The sequence below is a fragment of the Schistocerca piceifrons genome, chromosome 2, assembly GCF_021461385.2.
Source record: "Schistocerca piceifrons isolate TAMUIC-IGC-003096 chromosome 2, iqSchPice1.1, whole genome shotgun sequence".
Classification (NCBI taxonomy): domain Eukaryota; kingdom Metazoa; phylum Arthropoda; class Insecta; order Orthoptera; family Acrididae; genus Schistocerca; species Schistocerca piceifrons.
In genome coordinates this window covers 260,651,635-260,678,553 of record NC_060139.1, presented here as the reverse complement: position 1 = coordinate 260,678,553, position 26,919 = coordinate 260,651,635, and the positions used below count along the sequence as shown (strand labels likewise).

General features: G+C 37.2%; 1 protein-coding gene across 1 annotated transcript in view; it reads right to left on the bottom strand.

Moving 5' to 3' along the window:
• The window catches only part of LOC124776932 (ryanodine receptor), a 694,095-nt gene that overhangs the window by 395,494 nt on the left and 271,682 nt on the right, over nucleotides 1-26,919 (bottom strand). Inside the window, exons 23-26 of the mRNA XM_047252151.1 lie at nucleotides 22,191-22,264; nucleotides 22,022-22,101; nucleotides 14,748-14,835; nucleotides 4,053-4,173 (exon numbers count right to left, since the gene is read on the bottom strand). Of these exons, the coding sequence (XP_047108107.1) occupies nucleotides 4,053-4,173; nucleotides 14,748-14,835; nucleotides 22,022-22,101; nucleotides 22,191-22,264 (363 nt within the window). The remainder of the gene's footprint in view (nucleotides 1-4,052; nucleotides 4,174-14,747; nucleotides 14,836-22,021; nucleotides 22,102-22,190; nucleotides 22,265-26,919) is intronic.

The window sequence follows — 26,919 nt, the reverse complement described above, 5'->3', positions numbered from 1 at the left end:
CAGACAGAACATCCAAGACAATCTGAAGAATTTTCTTGGAGTGTACACTTTGAAGCAAACTGAAAGTTCCATTCTTGAATGAAAGGCACAACCTGAGGTCACAGCTGATGTATATCAAACTCAGCATCCAGCAGCAAGCACCATAGTAAAGAGTCAAATGAATGAAGTCTTATACAGTACCATCTTTACTTGGTGCAGCCTGTAAGAGTTACTTACAAGGAAATGGAACTCATCAAAATCAAGATGAACAATTATGACACCATTTTCAGAAACGAAGGACGCTCTACTGTATGTGAGGTAGAAAATAAACATAGTAGACATATGACCCTGCAAATTGCACTGACTTGCATGGCATAGGATACTGTTCTGCAGCAATACAATCAAATGTTCTCTTGGCCTTTAGCAATGACCCATATAAATACTGCATGTTTATAAGCCATTGCATTACCGGCAATTAGTCCAGCTTTGGTTCTGCATATTCTGCATGAATGGCGAAGCTTGGCAGCCTTAATGAAAGCAATGAATAATACACTTATCATGAAAATGAAAACTGAGAGTTGCCTGAAGGGCTCTCAGACTCCTTTGCTATACTCACACAGTAGAGCAGTTGAGTGTTGGACAGTCATGTAGAGGATCTATACTTGGGTCCTGAACTCACACAGTTGTGTGTAGACAACTGAGGAACTACCTGGAACCCCATTTATAAAATGCCAACATTTATGGCCACAAGAGGAGTATGCTAACCACAAGCTCCTTGATAATGATGTCCAAATTAAGCCCTAGGTGGATGGATGACACAGTCATCACTTGGTGCTGCTTGAACCCCAGATGCCTTTAAAGATTTGCTTTGCTCTTTCTTTTAAATGAGATGTACATTTTATTGCACGCACATGATGCTACATCAAAGAAACATACTGCTACAGCAAAAGAGGTACAAACGTTACAGTGTGCAACATCACACCTGCAATACATAATAATTATTCAACAGTTCACATGAAATTTTAAGATTCTGGATCACATGTTAACAAGTAGTACATAACGATATTACCAAAAGGATAGACTGCTAGTCTCCACACACAAGTGTTGAGTCACAGACAAGTAGAACAGACTGTTAAGCATTTAAGTTTTCAGCCAAATGGCCTTCTTCAGAAACTGAGAACACACACACACATTCTCATAAATATAACTCACATACACACAGACACTGTCCCTGGTCGAAAGCTTTAAAGTTTAACAGTCTGTCTACGACTCAACACCTCCTCTGTGGGGTGAGCAGTAATCCATCCTTTTCATAATATTGTTGTTATTCCAACTTGCCCTTTCCATTGTTTCATGTTATATATAAGTCATTTATAATATGTTTCAAGAAAATTTTTATTTTTGGGCACTGTCGAAGAAAGAACAAAAATTTTAGAATAAGCTTTACATTATGTGCAAGAAGTGATTACTCTATTAAAGTCATTTCCAATTTTAAGGTGATTTTTCTACCTTCTAAAATACATATCTGACAAGATAATTCTTGAAGATACTTTGGGCTGGTGACAATAGATTGCAAATTTTATTATTCAACAAATGAAATACAAACTTATTAAATACTTAAATTGTGTGTTTGTGCCATCTTGTCTTTGTCTTTCAGCCATCTCGAACCATTTGTATTCGTTTCAGAAATTGAAGAGGGTGCTGCTCTTCTCTTTCGTCTAAACTATGTATAGGATTTCTCTGTCATGCATCTAAGACAATTAATTTTGTTTGAGCTGTTAAGAGAAAACATTGTCAATTTCAAGGTACAACTGCAAATATCCTTGGATTGCCAGAAATCATTTTAATAAATCCAAAGGATTTTGCAGATTCAGTACCATCTTCTTTGAAACACATAGTTTTGTCAGAGATTTACAGAGCTAACGCACAAAATGTGGATTGTGTAATGAAAATGTATCATCCTGCTCCTCCTAGTTCTTCCACTTTGCTCTCCCTCTCCCTCTGTTCTTTCCAACTGCTATTCTGCTTCAAAAAGACCTAATACACTCTTCAGTAGTGAAGTGTATGTCACATTCAAATATATTCTACACAAAGGCCATCCGTAAGTTATGTGTCATTGGTAAAAAAGAAAAGAAACATGCCTACTGTTTAAATAGAGGAAGGAGATCCTTGTTTTATATAGCTGTCCCAAAAGCTATACTATTAAAAAAAATGAAGAGAAAGAGAGGAATCTGAAACATGGATTAGAAGATAGTAAGTCATATTCCAGGAAAGAACTTTCCCTTACACACTGAGGTGTAAGTTTAATTTGTAACAATATTATGACATGAAGTGGTAACAGTTAACAGCTATATGCTACAAAACTGAAATGAAGTTTTGCCAAAACAGGCTGAGAAAAAAAGACATAGAAAATCAATACTTTTCAGCAGTGTTTGCTGGTTGTAAGAACATCTGTTAGAGAGAAATATAATAAGATGCAAGGCAAGCAGAGGAGCAAGCAGTTGTTTGATTCTGTGACATTCAGTCATTCCATACCAGTGCAAGTCATTCTCATTCAACAGTAATGCCCAAGACTTACATCATTTTTCACACGAGTGTTTCATTATATCCATTTAATGAGAATAGGTGCAAATAATAAACTTTTTGTGCACACAATAACAGAGAAGCTGTGTGTAGTGCGGGCAATAAAATTTTGTCGCTACTTTCTCAGATTTTGATCTGCATTTAAATTTATTCGCAGACCACATTATAGTCTTGGGCACAACTCAATACCAAACAGGTGTTTTACTTACTGATGGTCTTATCAAACAAGTCTAGGAAACAGCCGATAATATCTCCTACTTGATACTGTCTGCCAAAGGGATCACTAGCCCCAAAGTGTAGTTTGACAGCCTATGTTGAGATCAAGCATATCAGATAACAGAAAACTAAAATTCTGATGTAAGTATTTTGTAAGCTATTCTGAAACATATTTAAATTGTTGTTTCACCACAATAATTATGAACAAAATATTTTTAAAATACTCACAGAAACACACTAGTTTGTTTCACTATGAATAACATCTTTGCACAAATTAGTGTTTTTATTTACTCTGATTTGAACTGGTGAAAAGCATTATGATGTATAACAATATGAATATCTCACCATCAATTGCACAGAGCATGTGTCTTACACAAAATATATTTTGTATCTCAAATGTATGATTTACATGTCTGTGACAGAATATGACTAACAAGAGTCGTATGTATTTGCCAAAGTCATAAAAATAGCAATGAATTCTTCCTGAGCATCCAACAGCAATAACATTCAGGATTGGAAAATTTTACTAAGAACTTTTTAGTTTTGTCTTCATGTGAAGTATTACAGTTTTGTTAGGTTCATCTGACTAGAATCCAAAGTTTTCAACATATTGCAAACTATAAAGCAGTATTTCATGTGAATATGTAAGAAACATTTCAAACAGTTGCCGTAATTTGATATTATTGCTTGAAAGGCACTCAAGAAGATTTCATAAGTTTATTTTGCTAGTCAAACGCAGTATCTAGCAACTAATTTTCAATCATTTGTCATTATACTAAATGGGTTTTTAAGAACAACATTTGAATTTTTATAGCAAAGAGAAAATTATAGTTTAATAATGCAAATGTGAAAATAGTTAAGAGGCCTATCTATAACGGATGAGTCAAGTGATACAGCCCATAAATTTATTATTATTAGGAACCAAAACATCATAAAAGACTGACAGGTCAGTCTTTTATGTGTTTTTGCAACAATTACACTCTCTTCCAAATTAATTTAAAAACAAATTTATAAGTCTGAAACTGAAAAACAAACTTATAAGCCTGAAACTGAAAAACAAACTTACAAAAACATAGTGTATACTACTCTCTCTCTCTCTCTCTCTCTCTCTCTCTCTCTCTCTCTCTCTCTCTCTCTCTCTATCTATCTCTATACCCCCCTCCCCCCCCCCCTCCCAATACACACACACACACACACACACACACACACACACACACACACACACACACACAGGGCTCCAACTTATATGCACATGATTATGGCATGCAACTTACATTGTAGCCATCAAATGCCCATGTAGTTTCATCACTTCCAAGCTGACAGCCTGGACTACAGTCAGCTCGAGCCCAGCCAACACGCATGGGACCAGCTGTCATTATCTCAAATTCAAAGTACCTAAATAAAGGAACACAAAGAATAGTACAAATAACTAGAAGCACTTAAACTTAAAGACTTTAAACATGTAAGGATATGTCAGTGATGACAAAATTACATCTGGGGGTGTGACAATACGTTTGACATGAGCCATTTACTTTAATCCACAAAGAAAACGGAATTCAAAGCAGCACCAGTACTATTTGTTCATTGTGTTCAAAAGATCTCTCCATGAAGGAGATCCTTCAGGGATGCAGACCAATAAAAGGCATACACTAACAAAAGTGTAGCAGCTGTTAGAAAGTGGATCCATGACCCATATGAACAATTGGTTTGTTAAGCATGAAAAATATCAACACACTAGTCAATGGCAGGAAGGTAAACCTACTTCTCTCCTTTTTTACAAAGAGGATATAATACTGACAGCGAATGTTCTGGAATGTAGATTATACCTTCATTTTTCCTTGAATTTCATGGAAACGTGAGCTATAGCCAACAGGTCATGGTACAAATCAAACACATTACACATCTAATGAATTCGCAATTGGAAATAAGGACTACCATCAGCTGTAGAATGGAATGATGATGATGAAAATTTGTGCTGGACCATTTGGCTATCCGTGCACAACTCACGGCCAGACCCAAACTTCTATATGTTGTCAACCATGCGTCTATAACCCGAACTCGTACATCCTTATGAACAGGTTAGACATTGTACTTGAAAGTCTCTTACCCAGTATTGGCAGATAAATATGATATTGCAGTGCCTGTCTTATTCTGATTATGATGCAAAGTTCCTTTGGACATGCATGCATGCATGCATCATAATCAGAATAACATAGGCACTCCAACATCATAAGCATACATTAAGTCAAAGCATGTTAATAAAAGAAATTTTAAAAATGAAAAAAATAGAAAACTACACATGTGCACTCAAATAAGTAACACATTACAGCAAAAGGGTCTTAACTAGTGTGAAGAAGTCTGGTGGAGAATAAAACGAGTGTGCCACAAGCCAGCCTTCAGCCTTTCAGCTTAAATTTGAAAAGCTGAGGTTTATTACTCATGGTTTCCAGTTTTGCAGGAAGCCTACTGAAAACTGAACTTGCAGAACAGCACATACCTTCTAAAACCATAGTAAAAAAACTGCAACCCAAACGTAAATCATTTTTCTGTTGTATATTCTCTGACTGGATGTTGCAGTTCCTTCTGAATGAGTGCATGTTCTTCTATCTCTAATGAGCTCATCCCTGACTGGATGTTGAACCCTAATTTTCCTTCCATGTTCATCATTTCATCCCCACTGACACCCAAATCGCTGAAGTGGTGTCATCTTGAAAGACTTGCACCGGGCGAACGGTCTACCCAACGGGAGGCCCTAGCCACATGGCATTTCCATTTCCAACAACAAATTCAGTAAGCAAATATATGTACAGTGTGATGAGTTAGAATTCTGAGACACTTTAGCAATGCCCTGCACATAGTTTGCAAACTGACGCCAGAGTTCATTCTGAATATCCTCTTCTGGGTGACAAATTTACTCTGTGAATGGAAAGAGCTGCCCCAGACTATGATGATGTGGGCATTGTACAGTGACAATGGGTATGATGAACAAGTTTGTGTGTTTCTGAGTCAGTGGCATAGGAGATTATTCTTACAGTGAAGACATAATCACTACGTTTCTACAGAAGATCCTGAATAAAATACTTCCAAAAAGCTAAAGAATCACAAGAATTACAGGGTCCGGCATAAAAAACTCCCCGATTACAAAGTAACGTGCAGCGGACAGTAGAAGGAGCAGAGTGGTGGGGGGCGCGTCGTTAAGTAGCTGCCTACGTGCCGTTTTCAGTGTACGCCATGGCGTGGTCTGGTGAACATCGTGCCTTCGTAGTGGAAGATTTTATTCAAAATGGCGAATCGCCTATTAATACTCAACGTGCTTTTCGCGTTCGCTTTGCGCTCGGACGACGGGACCCTGTTCCCGATAAGAAAACAATTTATTCTTGGGTTGCTAACTTTCGTGAGACAGGTTCCGCATTAAAAAGGAAACCACCTGGACGACCACGGACTGCAACAGGCCCCGGAAATGTTGATGCAGTTAGAGCTTCAGTTCAATAATCTCCTCGACGATCCGCTAAAAAGCATGCGGCAGCATTACGGATATCTGATCGAAGTGTGAGAAGAATCTTGCATCGAGATCTTAAAATGCATCCTTACAAAATTGTAACTACGCAGGAACTGAGTGAATGAGACTGTGGTGTCCGTGTAAGTTTGTGCCAAGACCTTCTTCGGAACATTCGTCCCAACGATATTGTGATTTTTTCTGATGAAGCACACTTTCATCTTGCCGGAACAGTGAACAGCCAAAATTGCAGGTACTGGTGTGAACACAATCCCCAAGAACTTCATCAACGACCACTTCATAGCCCTAAAGTAACAGTATGGTGTGCTGTTTAAAATTCCGGAGTGATCGGTCCTTACTTTTTCGAAGAAAATGACAGGAATTTAACCGTCAACAGTGAACGCTATTGTGCCATGCTCCACGACTTTCTCCAACCGCAACTAAGGGAGCTTTTTGGTGAAATAGAGAACGTATGGTTCCAGCAAGATGGTGCTACTGCCCACACAGCGCGGCAGTCACTGGCATTGGTGAAGGAAATGTTTCCTGGACATGTGATCTCGTTGCGTGGAGACATTGGCTGGCCCCCACGATCACCGGACTTAACGCCCTGTGATTTCTTTCTTTGGGGCTATTTAAAAGCAAAAGTTTATGAACAACGTCCACAATCTTTACGAGCCCTGAAAGAAGCAATTACACAAGAGGTTGAAGCTATTCCACCTGAAATGACTCAAAGAGTAATGAATAACTTCAGGGAAAGACTCAAACAGTGTGTCGACAGTGCAGGAAGCCATTTAAGGGATGTTTTATTTAAAAAGTAAGACCATAAGAGTATTTTCTAAAATGGCATAATATGTACTTTTATTTAGTATAAATAAAATTGTTCTACCTTATTTGGTTTTGTTTTTATTAGCTTTCCTTAAAGGGGAGGTTTTTCTGCCGGACCTTATATAAAACATTTGACTTAACTAATTACTTGGCCAACTGGTAACACTAACATTTTGCTTTTGAGAGAGTTCTATTTTTTTACAATTGTGTGACAATCTATATAACTTTTCACATAAGCAGTTTTAGGATATTTACATACATGGTATATGTGCATAAAAGTTATAAATTCTATATTACAAAAAGAGGGAATTTTTTAACCACAACTGTGTATGAGTGATATTAATCATTACATTTAAAAAAGTTTCTCATTATATTTCCAAGGCAAATTCAAGTCAGTTCTGTGTCATATGGTCATTTCAATATGAGCTATTGTTTCAGCTCATTTTTCAAATTTCATCCAGAGAATGATTTCAGTTAATCTGGCAGTGAATCATACAGTATTTCTCCCTTGATATATGCTTTTTTCTATTATGTTAGCCTTCTGCTGACCATATGAAAGTCTTTTCTGTGTCTTGTTCTGCAGTTATGAATTGGATACTGTTATTTGTAAATTTCACATCTGCATCTACACTCTGCAAACCAATATGAAGTGTATGGCAATGGGTACTTCCCACTATACCAAATAATGGGGCTTCTTCCCATTACATTCACATATGGAATGCAAGAAGAGTGAGTGCTTAAATGTCTCTGTGCATGTTTTAATTACTCTGATCTAGTCTTCAGGGTTATACATAGTGGATGAACTCCAAATTTACCATAAGATACTGAGGAATGACTGCCATTCAGAGAGAAGTTGCAAGATTTGAAAGATTTCCATGAGACACCCATAAAGAGGACTGAAGCTACTTAGACAGAGGAAGTGAGAGAGAAATATTGATAAATGATGAGACAAATGTGGAAAAAAAGAAAGAAGAAAGGGGTGAAATAACAATGGTCCATAGGTGAAAGAAGAAGGAAGAAAATAATGAAATAAAAATACACAATTAAAAATTCTAATAATAATAATAATAATAATAATGAAAAATGAGAGGACCCCTTGTAATCCACCTCTACTGCTCACTCTGTCCTCATCATGTCTGGGCAGAAGCTGACACTATGCTCATCAATATAGTACCTTTTACCTCCTGATCTCTCTGTTGTGCCAATTTATATTTGCCTCCACTACAGGTGGACCTTTCTCATCCTGTGGTTTGAGTGACCTGCCCTTTTTTTTAATTGTCTTGAACCCAATCCCTCTTTCCTCCTTGTGCAAGGAATTAATAGTTCCAAAAGCTAGGATAATTTATCATACTTTTATGGGCAACTATTGATAGTACTAAAAATTTTACCTCCTGAAGGTATTCAATTCAGTTCTTTATTCACGCTGACTGCTTACAATGGGATATTTTTACAGAGAAGTTCTTACAAAATTTAATTCAACTTCTCTTACAAATATTCTTAAAATCCAAAGTCAATTTTGTTTATTTCATATAGTTCTGTTATCTTGTAAAACAGATGTTTCAGTAACCAGTCATAAATCTTAACTTTGACAATATTGTTGGGCAAGGACCAAGCACATTTTGGAAGTTTATTGGATAGTTTTAAGCAAGTTATTTTATAAGAGTTCACAGTTTTTGTCAGTCTATGTTTGCGTCTAGTGTTGTGAACGTGTATATTCTCTTTGGAGTGAAACTCACTTAAATTGCTTTTGGCATAAAGTAATGTTGCATAGATGTGCCAAGTTCACAGCAGTTAACATCTTAAGACCAATGAAGAGGGGTCATCAGTGATCCTAAGAATTGACTTCACTCATTATTCTGATTATTATTTCTTGAATTTTAAGAATTTCACTGATGTAACAGGAATGTCCCCATATCAGTATGCAATGGAAAATATGTGACTAAAATAGGCCAAAGTTTTCATACGTGAATCTTTCTTTTGATATCATTAAATAACATGGTGGATCAACAATAGTATTATTCTCCCACAGAACACGCTTAATATGTTGAAGACACATCTTCTGCCCTGGTACTTCCATAGTTACTACTGAACATACAGCTTTCATTTCATCTCCAGAAATAACTGTATTCTATGTGTAATGTATTGTTTTAATATGGTAACATTCTTTCCCACTTTACAATATTGCCTTTAGTAAAATTATGTAACTGGTCTTTGACTGTCCTTTATATAGTGAGGCACCTTCTGCTTCCCCTTACATAACATTTTATCGCCTTAATGGCAAACTGGTTGCTTATTAGTACTGAATTTCTTCTTGAAATTTTTGAGGGAAGGTAACTATCAATGGAAGTACAGATAGTACACTTTTACTTGGCCCAGGAGTGGTGGATGCTGGGAGCAGAACAAGCCTCATCTCCTTCTTTCAGGGCAGTCAGCTTACAGCTGATAACAGAAACGAACATGTAATGGGTTAACCATTAAAACATCATCCAAGTGACATGAAAGTGAGCATCACTTTAATATTTGAGTTACTGAGTTGCTAGTCAGATAAGTACAACCTCTTCACTCATTTTTGTAAATAATATTAACAGTCACTGGTCACACAAACCAAACTTATACTCACAATGGCTACTTGCCCCAATGATGCTCCTTATGTAGCTAAGGATGGCAATGAGTGTAAATATTCTGGAGTGGCAAAAAGTCACCTGAATTTCTCCTATCAGAGAGGCGCCAAGTTAAAGTGTTGGACCCATAATGATACTTTGAAAACAGTTGTCTGTAGTGCAGACTCCTTCCAAAGTGTATCTGAGATGTCTTAAAATGTTTTCATTACAAGTGGAACCACATCTTTAATTTTTTTATTTACTTCCTTGGACTCTGACTGTGCCTCGGTTCGTTTCAGTGTTAACATTGGTGGATCACAATCTAATAGCTCATTACTAATTGTTCTCAAAATGGGCCTCTCAACTACAGGTCAATTTCTAGAGATCTCATCTGTGATATCTATGCTACTACTTTCTGTATTCTAGTTGGAAAGTACACTGTCTGAGCCATGACTAAAGTAGATCCATTAACAATCTTTTCCCTGGAGAATCAGTCAGAAAGTCAATATCCAAATATTCTCACAAAATTAAAAGGAACTATTTCTTAGTAACTAAATTTAATGGAGTGTCAAGTTTTGAGAGGATATTACTATAGTGCCAACTGGGATACCTGTAGAGGACTACAATTACAGATGTTTTCTAGAAAATTCACACACTCCTGCAAATTATTCAAAAATTTGTATGTGAACACTACATTTGGCATAAATGGCCACTCCTCCTAACTGAAAGATATACTCCTTATCGTCACCAGATAAAATATATCCCCCTAAAGAAAGACTTTTATTTCTTATCTATGTAAATGATGCTGTGAAATATAAATAATGTTAGAATAAATGTCTATCATCAGTTCAACTACGTTTTTCTACTTGAATATCCCTTATATTTTGATGAAGCAACTTACTGGGCCTTCTGTTCTGCAATTCCCTATTTCCTGAACTGACATACACCATCAAGGGTTCCGTCTTTAAGTGTAGGTATCAGAACTAAAGAGTGTTTCAGATAACTGCTTAACCTACTCATACTACCCAAGAAAAAATCAAAAGCTATGCTATTTTGGCTATTGTCACATCCTTTATGTTCACAAAATTCTGCAGTTTCTGATTCTATTTTTTCCTAGCATGAAAAAGCTTGAGAGATCGTGCTTAGTCTCAGAACTGGTTATGACTGCAGAACTGAAAACAACCATGTATCTCTGAAAGTTCATGACCAATTATTTTGAAATTTTGACACAACAATGTATTCTAATACAAGTACGTTTTTAGGCATCTATTTCTTTTATACACACACACACACACACACTCTTAACTTCTTGAGATTTTTTGTAATGTTTCCCTATCATTAAACTTATAAACAATTTTATATTAAATATATTTAAACATAGGTATATAAAAACAAACATGTGTACCAATGGAATGTTGTGTCAAATTTCAAACCATATAGTCAAAAAGTTTTGGAGATTTGCAATTAGGAACATTTACAGTTTCTATATAAGTATAAATTCGGATGTTCATTCTTCAAAATCTCAAATCTCTGAAAGTTCTTCACTGACTGCTGTCAAACTCTGATACAACATTGCATCTGAATACTCACATTTTTATATATCTACTGGAACACTACCTTGTATATATGTAATAAAAGGCACAATGTTATAAAAATGTAAAAATTGGTTTGTTCAAAATCGTTAACTTCTGGAAGTTCTTGAGTGGTTGCTTTAATATTTTTACATGACATAATGTGTGTTTTTAGGTACCTAATTCTTTAATGTATGATGTATAATATATGTATATGTAACTTTTTGAGACATTTTTGTAACAACATTTCCCTATTATTAAATTTATATAAATTTATGTATTAATATATTTCAGAAATAGGGAAATAAAAACATGTGTGTATACCAATGGAACATTGTACCAAAATTTCAAAGCAATCGGTCAAAAACTTTCAGGGATTTGCGATTAGGAACACCTACGTTTTCAACACACATCAAAAAAAGTTTTGCATCAAGCCAGTTCCCAGAACTCCTGAAGACAGACATGGACTGTGGATATTGAATCACAGACACAGTCCCTTTGACTGGTCAGAGATGTCACTAAACCTGCCCAAAGATGTAAACAACCATGCATGAGCAGCACCTATTAGGTGGAAAGGGTCTGAAAGCCAATCACTTCCATTCATTCCACCAGGAAGGAGGTAAACAGCTCATGTTGTCTGTAGATCAACCATGTCTAGACGGTCAATAGCGTGGTTCAATTGCGTCTGCATTGCTAGTTTGTGCCAGGAAGGGCTCTCAACAAGGGAAGTGTCCAGGCGTCTCAGGGTGAACCAAAGTGACATGGTTTGGACATGGAGGAGATACAGAGAGGTAGGAACGGTCGACTACATGCCTCGCTCAGGCCACCTAAGGGCTACTACTGTAATGGATGACTGCTGCCTACGTATTATGTCTCAGAGGAACCCTGACAGCAATGCCATCATGTCGAATAATGCTTTTCATGCAGCCACAGGAAATTGCGTTATGATTCAAACTGTGCGCAATAGGCTGCATGATGAGCAACTTCAATCCCTATGTCTGTGTCGAGGTCCATCTTTGCATCCACGAGACCATGCAGTGCGGTACAGATGGGCCCAACAACATGCTGAATGACTGCTCAGGAATAGCATCACATTCCCTTCACTGGTGAGTGTCACATCTGTCTTCAACCAGACAATCATCAGAGACGTGTTTGGAGGCAACCCGGTCAGGCTGAATACGTTAGACACACTGTCCAGCAAGTGCAACAAGGTGGAGGTTCCCTGCTGTTTTGGGGTGGCATTATGTGGAACCGACATATGCTGCTGGTAGTCATGGAAGTTGTTTTCACAGCTATACGATACATGAATACCATCCTCCGACCAACCATATCAGCAGCACATTGGCGAAACATTCATCTTCATGGACAACAATTCGCACTCCCATCATGCACATCTTGTGAATGACTTCCTTCATGATAACATGATAACATGACCCACCAACCACTCTGAGGGATCTATGTCGAATCGCCATTGAGGAGTGGCACAATCTGGACCAACAGTGCCTTGATGAACTTGTGGACAGTATGCCACATCAAATACAGGCATTCAACAATGCAAGAGGATGTGCTACTGGGTGTTAGAGGTACTCGTGTGTACAGCAATCTGGACCACCACCTCTGAAAGTCTTGCTGTATGGTGGTACAACATGCAATGTGTGGTTTTCATGAGCAATAAAAAGGGCAGAAATGATGTTTATGTTGATCTCTATTCCAATTTTCTGTATAGGTTCTGGAACTCTCGGAACTGTGGTGACGCAAAACTTTTTTTGATGTGTGTATATATGTACATACATAGATCTTCGTTTCTTCAAAATCTCAAATCTCTAAAAGTTCTTGACTGATTGCTTTGAAATTTTGGCACAATGTTGAATTCTAAGATGTGTGTGTTTTTAAAATATATGTAATATATAAATATATGTTATATATGACTTTACATAGATGTAATAATAGGGAAACATTATAAAATATACAACAGTAGAAGGTTGTTAGTAAACAGAAAAGTTGTATTTATAGCTTACTGGTTTACGATAAAAATACTTCTACAGAATCTGAATTTGAAATAACAAGAAGCAAGACTCAAGGTCAGACTGGGGGTGGGGAGGGCGGGATGGACAGAGGGGTGGGAAGAAATGGACTTAGAAAATGCAAAGGAAGAGATGGACAAAGCAGGGGTGGGGGCAAGAGGAGATGAACAGAGAAAGGGGGGAGGAGGCAATGGACTGGGAGAGGGGGAGAGAGACAGGGGGGTAGAAGGAGGTGGAGAGAGGGGGGCAGGAGGATGGACAGAGAGAGGGAGGGGGAGGAGGTGATGGGCAGACAGATGGGGTAGGAGCAGGAGATGGACAAAGGAAGGGGAAGGGGAGATCTGGGCATATATCTAATTCCCATACATATTAGAAAAAGTGTGCTTTCTCTTTTCTTTCTTTTACATTTAAGCAGACTGAGCCACAGAAAAGCATTACTGAGTGAAGTGGTGCATTGGTTTGCACATTGGACTTTCATTCGGGAGGGCAATGGTTCACACCTGCATCTGGCCATCCAGATTTAGGTTTCCTGTGATTTCCCTAAATCGTCCCAGGCAAATGCCGGAATGTCTTCATTCAAAAGGGCATGGCCAATTTTCTTTTCCATCCTTGATACAATCCAAGGTTGTGCTCCACCTCTAATGACCTTGATGTCAATGGGATGTTAAACCCATTCTTCCTTCCTTCCTTCCAGAGTATGGCTGCATACAGCTAGTTATCAATAAATGATGAGGAAGTCGATTTATCAGATAGCCCAGACTGCAGTATAGTAAATGGATGACTACACTTATCTGGTAGGATACTAAGTCACTGTAACTTTCCTATGAAAATATATTTGAATGCAGCTCAAGGATGTGGAATTAATAAGAGATTGTGCTAACAGCAGTAATCAAGAGTATACAAAGGTGGACAGTGAAAATAATCACAGGTTCATATGCCTAATGGAAGAGTGTATGTGAAATAACAAAAGATTTTCTTCAATATCTTCTTCACTACAATCTTCAGTCCCCTAGATGTCATTGCAGTAGACTCTGAAGCTAAAATTAGAATAATAAAAATCACACAGAGGATTGTAAGCTGTCATTCTTCTCATCCATCATCTGGGAATAGCAATGGAAGAAACTTTATGCAAACAATAAACAGTACTCTCTGGCAGGGACTTTACAGTATGTTGCTATGTATATAACCAGAAGAAGAAAATCGACAAATATGTCTGAGGAAATACTGAAAGTAACTGACAAAATAAGAATAGGCAAACACGTTCATACTGATGAAAAAGGGCACAGCTACAGATCACTAAAATTAAGTTCTCACTGTAGTTTTACTGAAATGATGTTGGTTTTTTAAGTACAGTCTTCCAGTTAGTAGTCTAGACATTTTGATATCTCTGTTGAAAATATGAGTATATTTAATATAGCAGTGCTTCCTTTAAGTAGCAAGAAGTGGAACTCACCATTTCCCACTAGAAACAGCATAATTCTTCTCAACACGATATGTTCTGAAACGAGTCTGTTTGTTCCTATTGGCCTCAGCAAGCAAAGCTGAAAATATAAACAAAAGACAGTTTAGTACAATATTTACATACATCAATAATGAACTAGAATAATAAACTCCTATCTAATGGTGCTACTATGATCTAAGGCTATACAGAAATAAGCATATGAAATTACCTAATGAATTCACTTTCTTTCCATTTAACATGACAGAATGAAATATAATGTCTCCAGGTTTTTCTGTAAAATGTAAATAAACCTACTAAAGTTAACAAGGAACTTCCACTACTATTCCATAACACATTTCAAAGCTTATATCCAAGTCAACATTTATTTGAACTGGAAAATTACACAGAGACAGAATAGCTGGCCAATACTTTGATTTCAGGAAGCAAAATTCCAGTACTCTCTTGAGACACATTTAAAAGTGAAAAAGGGAACAATGCAATAAAAAATGAGAAAGGAAAAAGAAATGTGGAGGGTTAGGTGGTAGGCTGTATTTCAGCAAAGCTGTTCCCCTTCCATGCCTTACAATGTTGATCATCTCACTAACATTACTACTCAAGCCAGTCTACCATTTTGTCCTGAAGACAAATTAATGTTCACAGCTCAGAATGTCTACAGTTTAACTTTCCTTTGGACTGGCTGTTATTCCACATCACATCCTAAATTAAGTGGTAGACTATCCTCACACCACTGTGTATTCTCCCGTCCTTGTATTTCCTATGAGTTTAGACCTGCAAAATGAAAGTTGCAAAGAGGGCCAGACATGTGGGTCTAATTTATTTGAATAAATGTTGGTGTGTTTAGCAGCAGGTACCAACTGAAGAAGTGGACCACTGCAGTGCTAGAGTGGTCTCTGTATGTTCAAGTTATATCCCAGTCAACAAAGACCAAAAAAAGTCCAATAGACGAACAAATTGGTGTAGTCACAAATTTTTCTACAGTGGCAGGAGCAAATGTCATGAACAACATAACTAAAAATTCTCATTGGTCGGTTCGAGCATGTGGTGGAGGGTGGGGAGCAGAGTGTTTAAAGATAACTTTATTATGTTTCTCTTAAATGACTCAAAAACTGGGGTGTCTAGCATAAATGTTTTCCAGTACAAAATTAAACTACATTAAATTTGTAATTTTTGAGAACATTTCTCATGGAGAACAGCGGTTATTCTTAGTATTTTAAAATGAACATAATCAGTCATGACTGCAAGAAACCTTTATTTTTGTGGTTACAGTTTCAGCCAGTTACTGACCATCTTCAGACCTCATACTGGAATATGAACATAGAATGCGTTAAGAGGAATGTATGCAAATAGTAGTAATGTGTAAAATACATCTTACACAACAAATAATAAAAGAATAAATTGTCCCATGTTGGTAGGCAGTGATGGTGAATGGAGCAGGCATTAGGAGAGCAATGTAGCTGTTGGTTAAATTTCTGACACTCTGCCCAGCACTCACCGAATGACATCAGCGATAGCCAGTCAGGCATACAGGATGTAAAACAGTTGTTACAGTAAGGTATGTACAAAATGATTACACAAAAGCTAACAACAAATGAAAAAAACAGGTGCTTATATAAAGTAACTACTATAAACAGCATTTCGTCAATCTGTGACAAAAGTATATGCAAAAAAGAGATAGCCTGTCATAACTGCTGTCGCAACTTTGAAATCATCACCTGTGAAACGTGCACATCGACACTTCCATGCCTCTTCGATGGTAAATAATGGCTTCAGTAAAGCAGTATTTCCACTGCCGGTATGATCTAGGAGCAACATGCAAGACCTGACATGCAGTTCTACATGTTGTCCTGCATGCCAGTACATATGTGACATCCAGCCGCAGTTGCAGCTCTGAAATCCTCTTCTGTTAGATGGCGCATATCAATATGACCATTTCGTCTCCATGGGAACTGTTAGCATTGCTTAACCACCATCTTTCCTGCCATGCAATATATGAGTTTGTGATAAATCCCCACAGATGACCATTGGTGTTCCCACAACCAATTATGATTGGTTATCTCCTTTTTGTATATATTTTCTATCACAGATTGACAAAATGCTGTTTACAGCAGTTACTGTAAACAACATAAGGCACCTATTTCTTCATTTGTCATTAGCTTCCATGTAAACATTCTGTATATATCTTACTGTCACAGCTGTTTCATGTCCTGTATGCATGATTGGCTATCACTGATGTAATTCCGTGTGCGATGGGCACAGCATCGCATATTTAAGCTGTCACCACCTACCAGCATGGGTATAATTTCTTCTTTTATTATTTAACAATGAAAATAACCTAAGTTAAACCTGTGTGTGTGTGTGTGTGTGTGTGTGTGTGTGTGTGTGTGTGTGTGTGTGTGTGTGTGTGTGTGTTTGCGCATGTATATTCAATGCATTTAATTTCATATTTCAGTATGAGGTCTGAAGATCATCTCCCTGACTGTAACCGGTAACAACAAAAATAAAGGTATCTTGTGGTCAAGACTGTTTATGATCATTTTAAAGTATATTAAACTCCCTACAAAAAAGCTCCTATTCTTTTTTTCTCTACAGCTAATAGTTTCCACATGCAGGGGATGGAAAAATCACAAATTATCAGAAGTAGCATTTTAATGGTATAAAATTACTGTTTACTGTTATATAAAATAGATTAAGAACCAATATTAAATGTGTGTACCACATCCAAGTGCAGTTGAGCCTTATTAAGGGATGGGATGTAACAGTGTGGAGTGGGCTTGGGTGGAATGTAGAAGCATGAGATAAGGTAAGTTGTCGGATTGTTGTCATGCAATTCCCTTCTTCACAGGTCTGCAAACTGAAGAGTGTGCAGATTATTCCCTACACTATCTACTGCACTACCTCACTGGAAGCAACACAGTGTATTTCATGAAGTTACACTGACCCTCTGCAGTGTGCTTTATGAATCACTGGTGATGCAGTGCACAGACATGCCCAGGGGAGATGATCTTGCACAAAGTGTTTAACACTATATGGAATATAGATATGAGTTATGAGGGGTGTCAGGAAAGTAAGTACCATTTCGTTCTACTGATACCACAGCACTAGAGTCAGAGTTCTGCACATTCACACTTGTCTCTCTGGTTCACTGTCTTTCCACTGACACCATTAAAGCCAGATTGTGTTATGTTTACATTGGTTAGTGATCATTGAAAATGTTTAAGACAATCTCTGAGCCCGCCGAGTCTTAACAGTAGAAGGTTGTTAGTAGACAGAAAAGTTGTATTTATGGCTTATTTGTTTATGATTAAAATATTACTACTGAATCTGAATTTGAAATAACAAGAAACAAGACTCAAGGTCAGATGGGGGAGGGGGATGGACAGAGGGGTGGGAAGAAATTAACAAAGCAGTGTTCATGACATAGCAAGAAGAGGGTGGCCTTCTGTTGTCAATGATAGTTGGGTTGATAAACTGAACAAGAAAAATTGTGAAAACAGATGGTTCACAATAAGAATGCTTTGTGATGACTTTCCACAAAATTCAAAAACTGTTTTGCATAAGATTGTCACAAATCTCTTAAATTCTTGCTAATTGTGTTTCTGCTGGTTCCTGAAAATGCTTATGGATGTCCTCAAAATGAAGTGACTTGGCAGTGCTTTGACATTTTTTATCCAATACAGTGATGACAGAGATGAATTATTAAACAGAATTGTGTCTGGTGACAAAACTTGGGTCTGTCAAGTCACTCTATACTATATGTGTGTCTACTGCTGACAAAGGCCTTAATGGCCGAAAGCTATAATTGTGTGAATCTTTTTGTTGCGCCTATCGCGACTCAGCATCTCCGCTATATGGTGAGTAGCAACTTTCCTTCTCTGGTATTGTTACACTCTATAACACTATTATTCAATCAGTTATCTAATTTATAAAAAATTTTTTGCCTTTAAACTTTATCACAACATAACTGTGATATGCAAAGACTATTTGCAAAGTGTGATATATGTGATGTTAGAGTGCTCTCCTAACATACATTTGTAACTTATGTAAAGAAATATGTGAAGTGTATAATTAACTAAATAATATTGTGTCATAGATTAATGAAATGAAAATGTTCATGTATGTAATTTTATGTATTTGTACAAGTTGTCATTTGTATAAAATGGCACACGCTTGGGGACAATGTGTAGGATATGCGTTATGTAAAAAATGGAGGGCTTTTGTACTGTATGGAAGTTACTGTGGGAAGCATAAAAGGTGGCTTGGGCTTTTGCCATGCTATGTATAGAGTGAATGGGAATGAGAAGATACTGTCTGTAGGCAGCAGTAAAAGAGGCAACACTCAGATGGAGTAGGTGATGCCTTGCCTGGAAACTGTTGCACAATAGCCTCAGATTGTGACAACTGAATTATTACAGTTTTGGTACAAGATGTTGGGCAATGTTATGAACCTTAAAATGATATCAAGAAGAATTAACTAGTCCATACTCCAAGAAACTAGTACGCTGTACCATGGGTAGTGTAGCAACCATTATTTTCCGCCACACCCAATGCCTACAGCCAACAGGTTACGAACTGTATAATTACAGCTGTAGAAGCGTAAATCATTAATTCAAAATTAACCTTTTTTTAAATTATTGTATTAAATGTAAAATTTGGTTCATCATGTTATTTTATTCCTAATCATTCACCTATACAGGGTCGTTTCTTGGTGTTTGATTATTTTGTGTAAACCTGTTAGAAAAACATTTAAAGTGCTTTACTCAGTGTCTGCAAGCACTAATTTTGATCTTTAAATAAATGTTTGAAAATAATTGTCATTAACTAACTTTTGAAGTGCAGGCAAAAGTACTGTGTGATTTATGTAGTAGAAGTAATGAATTAAAATTCTGAGTACTGAAGTAGTTGATTTCAGACAATTAATGATATAATATTCTTACTCTCTTAGTGGTAATAGGTAAAGTGAAAGTGAGTAAATAATCTTTGAGTAAAGTAAAGATAAAACTCTTTCAGTTATAAATGAAATTTAATAAAGTACAAAGAGATACAAAAAGAAAATTCCTTATGAGGCTCAGTAACACTGAAGTAGGGTAACATGAAAATACTGATAACAATACAGAATGGCCATTTGTTAGAAGAAAGATAAAACAAAGTTCCTTAGTAAACTTAAATGTTTGTATTATGCTATTAGAATATTTAAGAGTTTAATTTGTTGGTTACACAAAATTGCAAACATAGAAGTCCCCCCCCCCCCCCTCCCCCCTGGCCAATTTATTTTGCACATAGTGACAATTAAAAAATTGTGGCCTTTCTAGATCAAAACTATTTATGTATGTGTATGTAGTGTAGCTGAAAGATTCCTGTGTCTTTCTCAGAACCATATCCCTTAAAGTTATATTTATTTGTGAAGTTATGTTAGGGAACAGCAGGAAAGTAAGACAAATTTATTTATTCTGCTTTTCTGAAACTTAACCATTTCTTTGTTGACATAGGCTGGTGAACGTAAATCAAATAGACAAACCACTTAATGAACTTAGAGCAGAAAGGTACTAGATTCAGTAATATTCCGTTTTTACTGCCTTTCTTTCTAACAGCTAGAAAACTCTTACAAAAAGAACTACTAGTCTGACTTCCATCTCCATTAGTCATACATCGTGGTCAAATCCCATAAAAGGAGTAACATTATATGACAGTTGTGGAAAGTAGGCATGTTTATGATGTGTATACTATACACCTTATTCCCGGTATAATAGTGTTATATATATGGTTTTTCCCGAGACTGAACTATGGCATTCTGTTGACATATGTTGTTATGACTCCACAGTCAAAACAAGTCAGTGGAGTGGAGGCACTCATGATCCCCCAAGAAACAAAAATTCAAACAACATCAGCAGCACAAAAAAGTCATATGCACTGTATCCAGTGATAGACAGGGCATTTGGCTTGTTGAGTTCCTTTTCAGAGGTGAAACCATCAATGTGGTGCAGTACTATGAAACACTGAGAAAACTTTGGCACACAATTAAAATGGCATCAGCAGCACAAAAAAGTCATATGCACTGTATCCAGTGATAGACAGGGCATTTGGCTTGTTGAGTTCCTTTTCAGAGGTGAAACCATCAATGTGGTGCAGTACTATGAAACACTGAGAAAACTTTGGCACACAATTAAAATGGCATTGAATGCTCAGTCAAGGCTCTGTGTTCTGCAGGACAACACACCTCCCCATTCTGCTGGCATCACTCAAAACCTTATTCAACATCTCCGTAGAGAAATAGTTTAAAAAAATGCTCTTTCTTGTAAAAATAAATTTTGTTTTTTTAAAAAAAAATGTTTTTATGAGTTTTTTTTTACAAAATGGTACTTACTTTCTGGACATGCCTCATACAAATAATACTAACAATACCTCATACTAATAATACTAACACAAGAAACACATATGCACAAAATCTACATAAGTTTCAGCACACTATTCCACATTACAAGAATGGACATTGATTCTCAGTCATCCTGTATGGCAGCTGTAATGTTATTCCAAGAAAAGCAACTTCCCCCACTAACAGTGGTGCTCGATTTTTAGCTTACAAATAGACTGAACAATTATATTTCAATGGAACATCATTGGAGGTAGAAAATGAAAATTATTTGTAACTGCAAGAAACTTTTCTATTGAAGATGAAAAATATCTAGTAAGGTGAACTGCCATGGTGAACAGTCCACTGACAAAATGATCTGGTCATTCACTCAAAGAATAGATCATAGATCAGAAAAAGGTACGAAGAATCATACTCTTAAAAAATTCCTATCAGCATTTTCTTACTAATCTTCTCTTTCATTCTTTTAAGGGCAGGGTAGGTTGGCATAAAATTTTTGTCATTATGTTGCATTCACTATCAATTAATAACAACACGACTTGCACATTAAGTTTAGACACAAAAATATATAAAATCTGGAGCACAGCAAATAAGAAATTTTGAATATTGTAAACGATAACATTGATTATTGCAAGTTGATAAGGGTATGCAGGGGAAAGTATGGAAGAACACTGCAAAACATAGGTCTGATTTTTCACAAATGGACAACACTTCTGTGTCACAGCACATGCCTTCAGTATCAGTTTGGTGCAACCTGGCACTATCATGTTATCTGTATATAGTCATCAGTTGGAATGTTGAAATATTATGTCATGCATATTTCAGAACACAGCAGAAAAATACCACATATCGCATTTCTAGTCTCTGAGACAGAAGAAACCATTTTGGAAAAACTTACCTTCATTTGCTTCTCCAGTTGGGGGCTCTAAATTGTATCCATATACAAGCAATGTGCGAACTGTTTCACTTGCAGTATCCCTGAAAATTTGGTATGTTTATTAGATCAACTAAATACATGATAATGTAATGCTAAATTATGATAAATATTACAGTTTCAGATACTGCACCTATTTGCTTTCTTGATTGCTTCATCTACTTTTATGTAAGGCACCAAGTGAGGGCTTCTTCTCATATCAGGATCCTGTAATGAAAGTGAAAAGAATTATTTCCAATAAATAGTTATAATGATTACAAATATTTTACATTCACTAGTGATGCAGAGAGTAAACCTAAACAACAACTGGAAAATTAAGAAAGTTTCGCACAACATGAGGCATCTGGAATATATTCATAGTATAAAGCTGTTTGTTTAATGGCAATGTGGGAAGTGTCAACTTTGGGTATCAATTAAAAACGTGTACATTATTCACGGTCTACTGGCATAACTTTGCTGATGCTATGTTTTCCCTCTGTTTTTCAAGTAGTTTCCATGTTTAACTTATGACTGTCATTTCCAAATAGTGAAAATAAAATCAGTTTATTCAGTTATGAGTATTAGTGAGTTACTACTGTGTATTTGATGGAAGAATCGTATAAGTTGGTGAGTGGTGGAATATAAAAGAACACAGAAACATCAATCAACAAAGAAAGTCAAACAGTGACTCCATATCACTACAGGAAGATCTGAAAAAGCAGATTATTGAGATCCAAACTCAAATTGCAACACACGATCACACTAAGTTATTTCCGCAAGCGGTGAGATGGACCACAAATATTACAAACAATTCATCTGCTGAAACCAGCATAGTTTATAAACCACAAATGAAAGTCCAAATTCCTAAATTCCTATGGAGAAACCAGAGCTGTGGATTGCAAAGTTAGACTTTGTGTTCACGCAAAATGATGTTACTAGTGACGGTTCAAAATTTACCATGGCAGTTACAGCTTAGATGCCTGCTTAGTTACAATGGTATCGGACACTACATTAAAGCAGCTCTCACAACAGCAATATTCCCATTCAAGGGACACCTTCATCAGCCGAATGTGTAAATCAATGAACTACAGCACACAACAAATATTTCAGTTTCAACTTATCGGTGACAGAATACAGCTGAAATCTGAGTAGCACTTGAGAAACATCGTAGATAATGAAGCAATGTCTGACGCAAAACTATGTCACATTTGGCTAACACAATTACCATTATCAGTAAAAATGTGTGGGAAAATATCATATAAATTCTTTACTATCATCAGCAGGCAAAGTTCATGCAGTGATGGGAAGGGCAAACACTTTGGTGGTGACGCAAGCAAGTAACGACATCAGCTCAGATAGGACTGCAGCTATTCGACATGACCCACAACTGAATAATAATGAACAACTCCAAAGTCTACACTGTCACATGGACACACTTCAGAAGCTATTATTGACACAGACTCAAGGGGGCCCATACCAGGCAAGAGAAAGAAGAAAGTAACTCACTCTGCCAGCAGAACCAAATTGATAACCAAATAGCACAAGGGAAACAACATCACCCAAAGTGCTAATACCACATGCAGTTTGGTGATCAGACCACAATGTCCATGCACATTTACAAAGGTCTTCAGCGGCCTGCAGTTGGTGCAGAGGACCACACGGTATCACAAAAAAGCTGAATAATAAATGAAGAGCTATCATTAGCCCACTGATGACATAACCAAAATTTGAGCAAGACACTTTGCTTGAAAGTTGTTCAGTTATCAGTGACAAATCAACCATGGCCTCAAGTGCAGCAAATCAAGTATTTTTGTTTACAATATCAAGCCATTTGTAGGTGATGAACAGGCAAGTAAATCATTGCTAGCTTATCAATTCAGGTTCAGATGTAAGTACTCTGTCACACAGACAGAGTAAAACTGCACCAGCTAATGCATCTCTCCACCTTACCACAGGCAACAACTTGCCCATTCCAACATATGGTGAACATGTACTAACAGTTAGCATGGGTTTCAGCATAAAGTTCAAAATGGATGTTCATGCTGGCAAATGTTACTGACCCAATATTGAGAGTAGATTTCAGTCACCATCAAGTATTGTAAATAAATCTCTGTATGGCACTGATCAAGATGGGTAGTGAGGTAGTTACAAGTGAAATAGGTAAAAGTGCTGCAACACAATCACCTCACCCCATAGTTCTTTCGTACCAGAGACCAAACAGGAAGTTATTGGTCGCTTATGTAAAGTACTATCTACCACAGTGAACCATATTAAGATAACATCCAGCCAATCAGTCTCTTAATAGTCACAGAGATTGGCACCAGACCATTCTTCCATGGTAAAAGCAGAATTCAAGGCACTGTTACAACCTGGTATTATATGCAAATCTGACAGCCTGTGGGCATCACTTTTACATCTGGAGAAGAAGAAGATGAAAAATACATGTATGGTATACACTGCTGATATACATTTGTGGCTGTTGATAGGTACACCCACTGGGATGAGATGGTGCCAGTCAGTGTTATGTTAATGGAAACAACAGCAAGAAGCTTTTTAATTATGTGAATTTCTTGTTTTCGCTGTTCATTTCATGTAGAGGGAGACCAAGAGATGAATACACTAAGCAGATTCAGAAGAATGTAAGTTGCAGTAAGTACTGGGAGATGAAGAAGCTTGCACAGGATAGAATAGCATGGAGAGCTGCATCAAACCAGTCTCAGGACTGAAGATCACAACAACAACAAAGATAAAGGGTGCCAATTTGAGTTGACACTGTTCTTCAAACTGACCAAGTTGTGTGGTTTCCAGCAACACCATATGACCAGCTACCATCCCATAAGCAACAGGGCAGTACAATGATAGATAAGATGTTAAAAGCCATGTTTATGTGCCATGAGAACAGCTGCCACTGGTCCTATTGGGCCTCCGCATATCTTTGGAACCAGACATTGGAGTGCTGATAGTGGAAATGGTTCATGGAGAGACATTATGCCTACTGTTGGAGGTTCCTTCCCCCTTCCCTCCTCCAACAGCTATCAGCTGATGCAGAACTGCCATTTTTTCTGCAACAATAAAGATCCACGTCTCTAAGTGATAACCTTCACAGCATCCTGCCATAACCAGAAAGTTTTCATACACAAAGACTTTAAAATGTGCTTGCATATGATGCTAAGGACACATGGAGTGTTCCAATGTTACTTCTGCACACTCTGGACCTTACCAAGCACCCAAATGTAATGAACATATGGTGAAAATAATGAGCAACAGCTAACCACTAACAGTATCACTAGAACGGGTCAAGGCAGCATATTTGCTGACACCACATGGCCCTTCACACTCTCAGGAAACCAGGGACTCAACATCAAGGACTTTGAACCAACACAGTAGTTGGTCTGGTCACACAACCCCACTGTTGCCTTTACCTCAGCAAACAAGCGCTCGGAAAGCACCACCGACATCAGCAGTTTTGTGCTAGAGGTGGTCAATGGTCAATCATTCCGGGAGCCATGCTCTATCATGGGACGGGGAGAAGAGGGGGGAGGGGCTGCATGGGAAGCATAGATTTAAGATAACGACTAAAAGTGTATATACTGTTCTTTGGTCTACATTGCTGACATTGTGTTGTGCCTTTGTTTTTAAGCTGTTTCCTTGTTTGACTTACTGTTGACAAACTGTCATTTCTAAATTCTGAAAATAACATCAGTTTATTCGGTTATGGAGTATTCCTGTGTTATTAAGATGGAAGAATCCTATAGTTACATTTTATGGCAGCTTGCATTTACAGGTAAAAAATTTCATATTCATACTAGTAGTCAGGCTTGGCATCACACAGGTCACATTAAGTATTTATGGCCAGACAGCTTAACTGGCATAATGTACTTTGGGGGCCATGAATAATATTCAGAGAACAATGTTAAGTAATTGAATAACATCACTTTCGTATTACTTACGCGATGTAAGTAGCATACACCATCAAAGTTGTCTAGAGGCATTAATGTGTCTTCCATATGGAATTTGAAGTGATGTCTCATGGCAAAGACGGGAGCACATCATGTTGTATACGAATCATGGATGCATGTATAGGAGGCTCTCTAGGATGGCACCAACAAAAGAACAAACAAAAAGAAAAGTAAACACATATATGTTCTTTTCTTATCTTTTTCTTTTATTGGCGCTATCTCAGTGAGCCTCCAATGCATACTAAATTGTTTACACACGCATACTCCCATGATTCACATACTTAATACAAGAAAAACAGAAAGTTCAAAGTTGAGTCATATGCATGTGTGTGTGGTGGTCTTCAGTCCTGAGACTGGTTTGATGCAGCTCTCCATGCTACTCTATCCTGTGCAAGCTTCTTCATCTCCCAGTACCTACTGCAGCCTACACCCTTCTGAATCTGCTTAGTCTATTCATATCTTGTTCTCCCTCTACGATTTTTACCCCCCCATGCTGCCCTGATGCAGGGCAAGATAAAGGATTGTACAACATAGATATGATTAAAAGATTTAAGGTTCCAGGAGAGTTTGCACCCTTCGAAAATTCGGTGGATTGACATACCAGCGGGCCATGTTAAATTGTTTCTGTACTTCTATCTTAGTTTCCTTGGGACAATTTCTATCTTCTTTGACTATTCTATTGTCTTTTAGTACTACTATACCTTATACTACCACTTCTTCCCAAATTAGAACTAAAAAAAAAGTAAGACTCCAACACCTGTACGTGTCGAGTCCAGCATTTATTCAGTAATAATTGTATTGGTACATTTATGAAGATAGCCATAGCTTAGTTAACGAACTTAACTATAAATTAACATTTCAAGGAAACTTTTGAAGAAGTATCACGCTCATATAGCACATGAAAAGCCGAGAATAAGAACAATT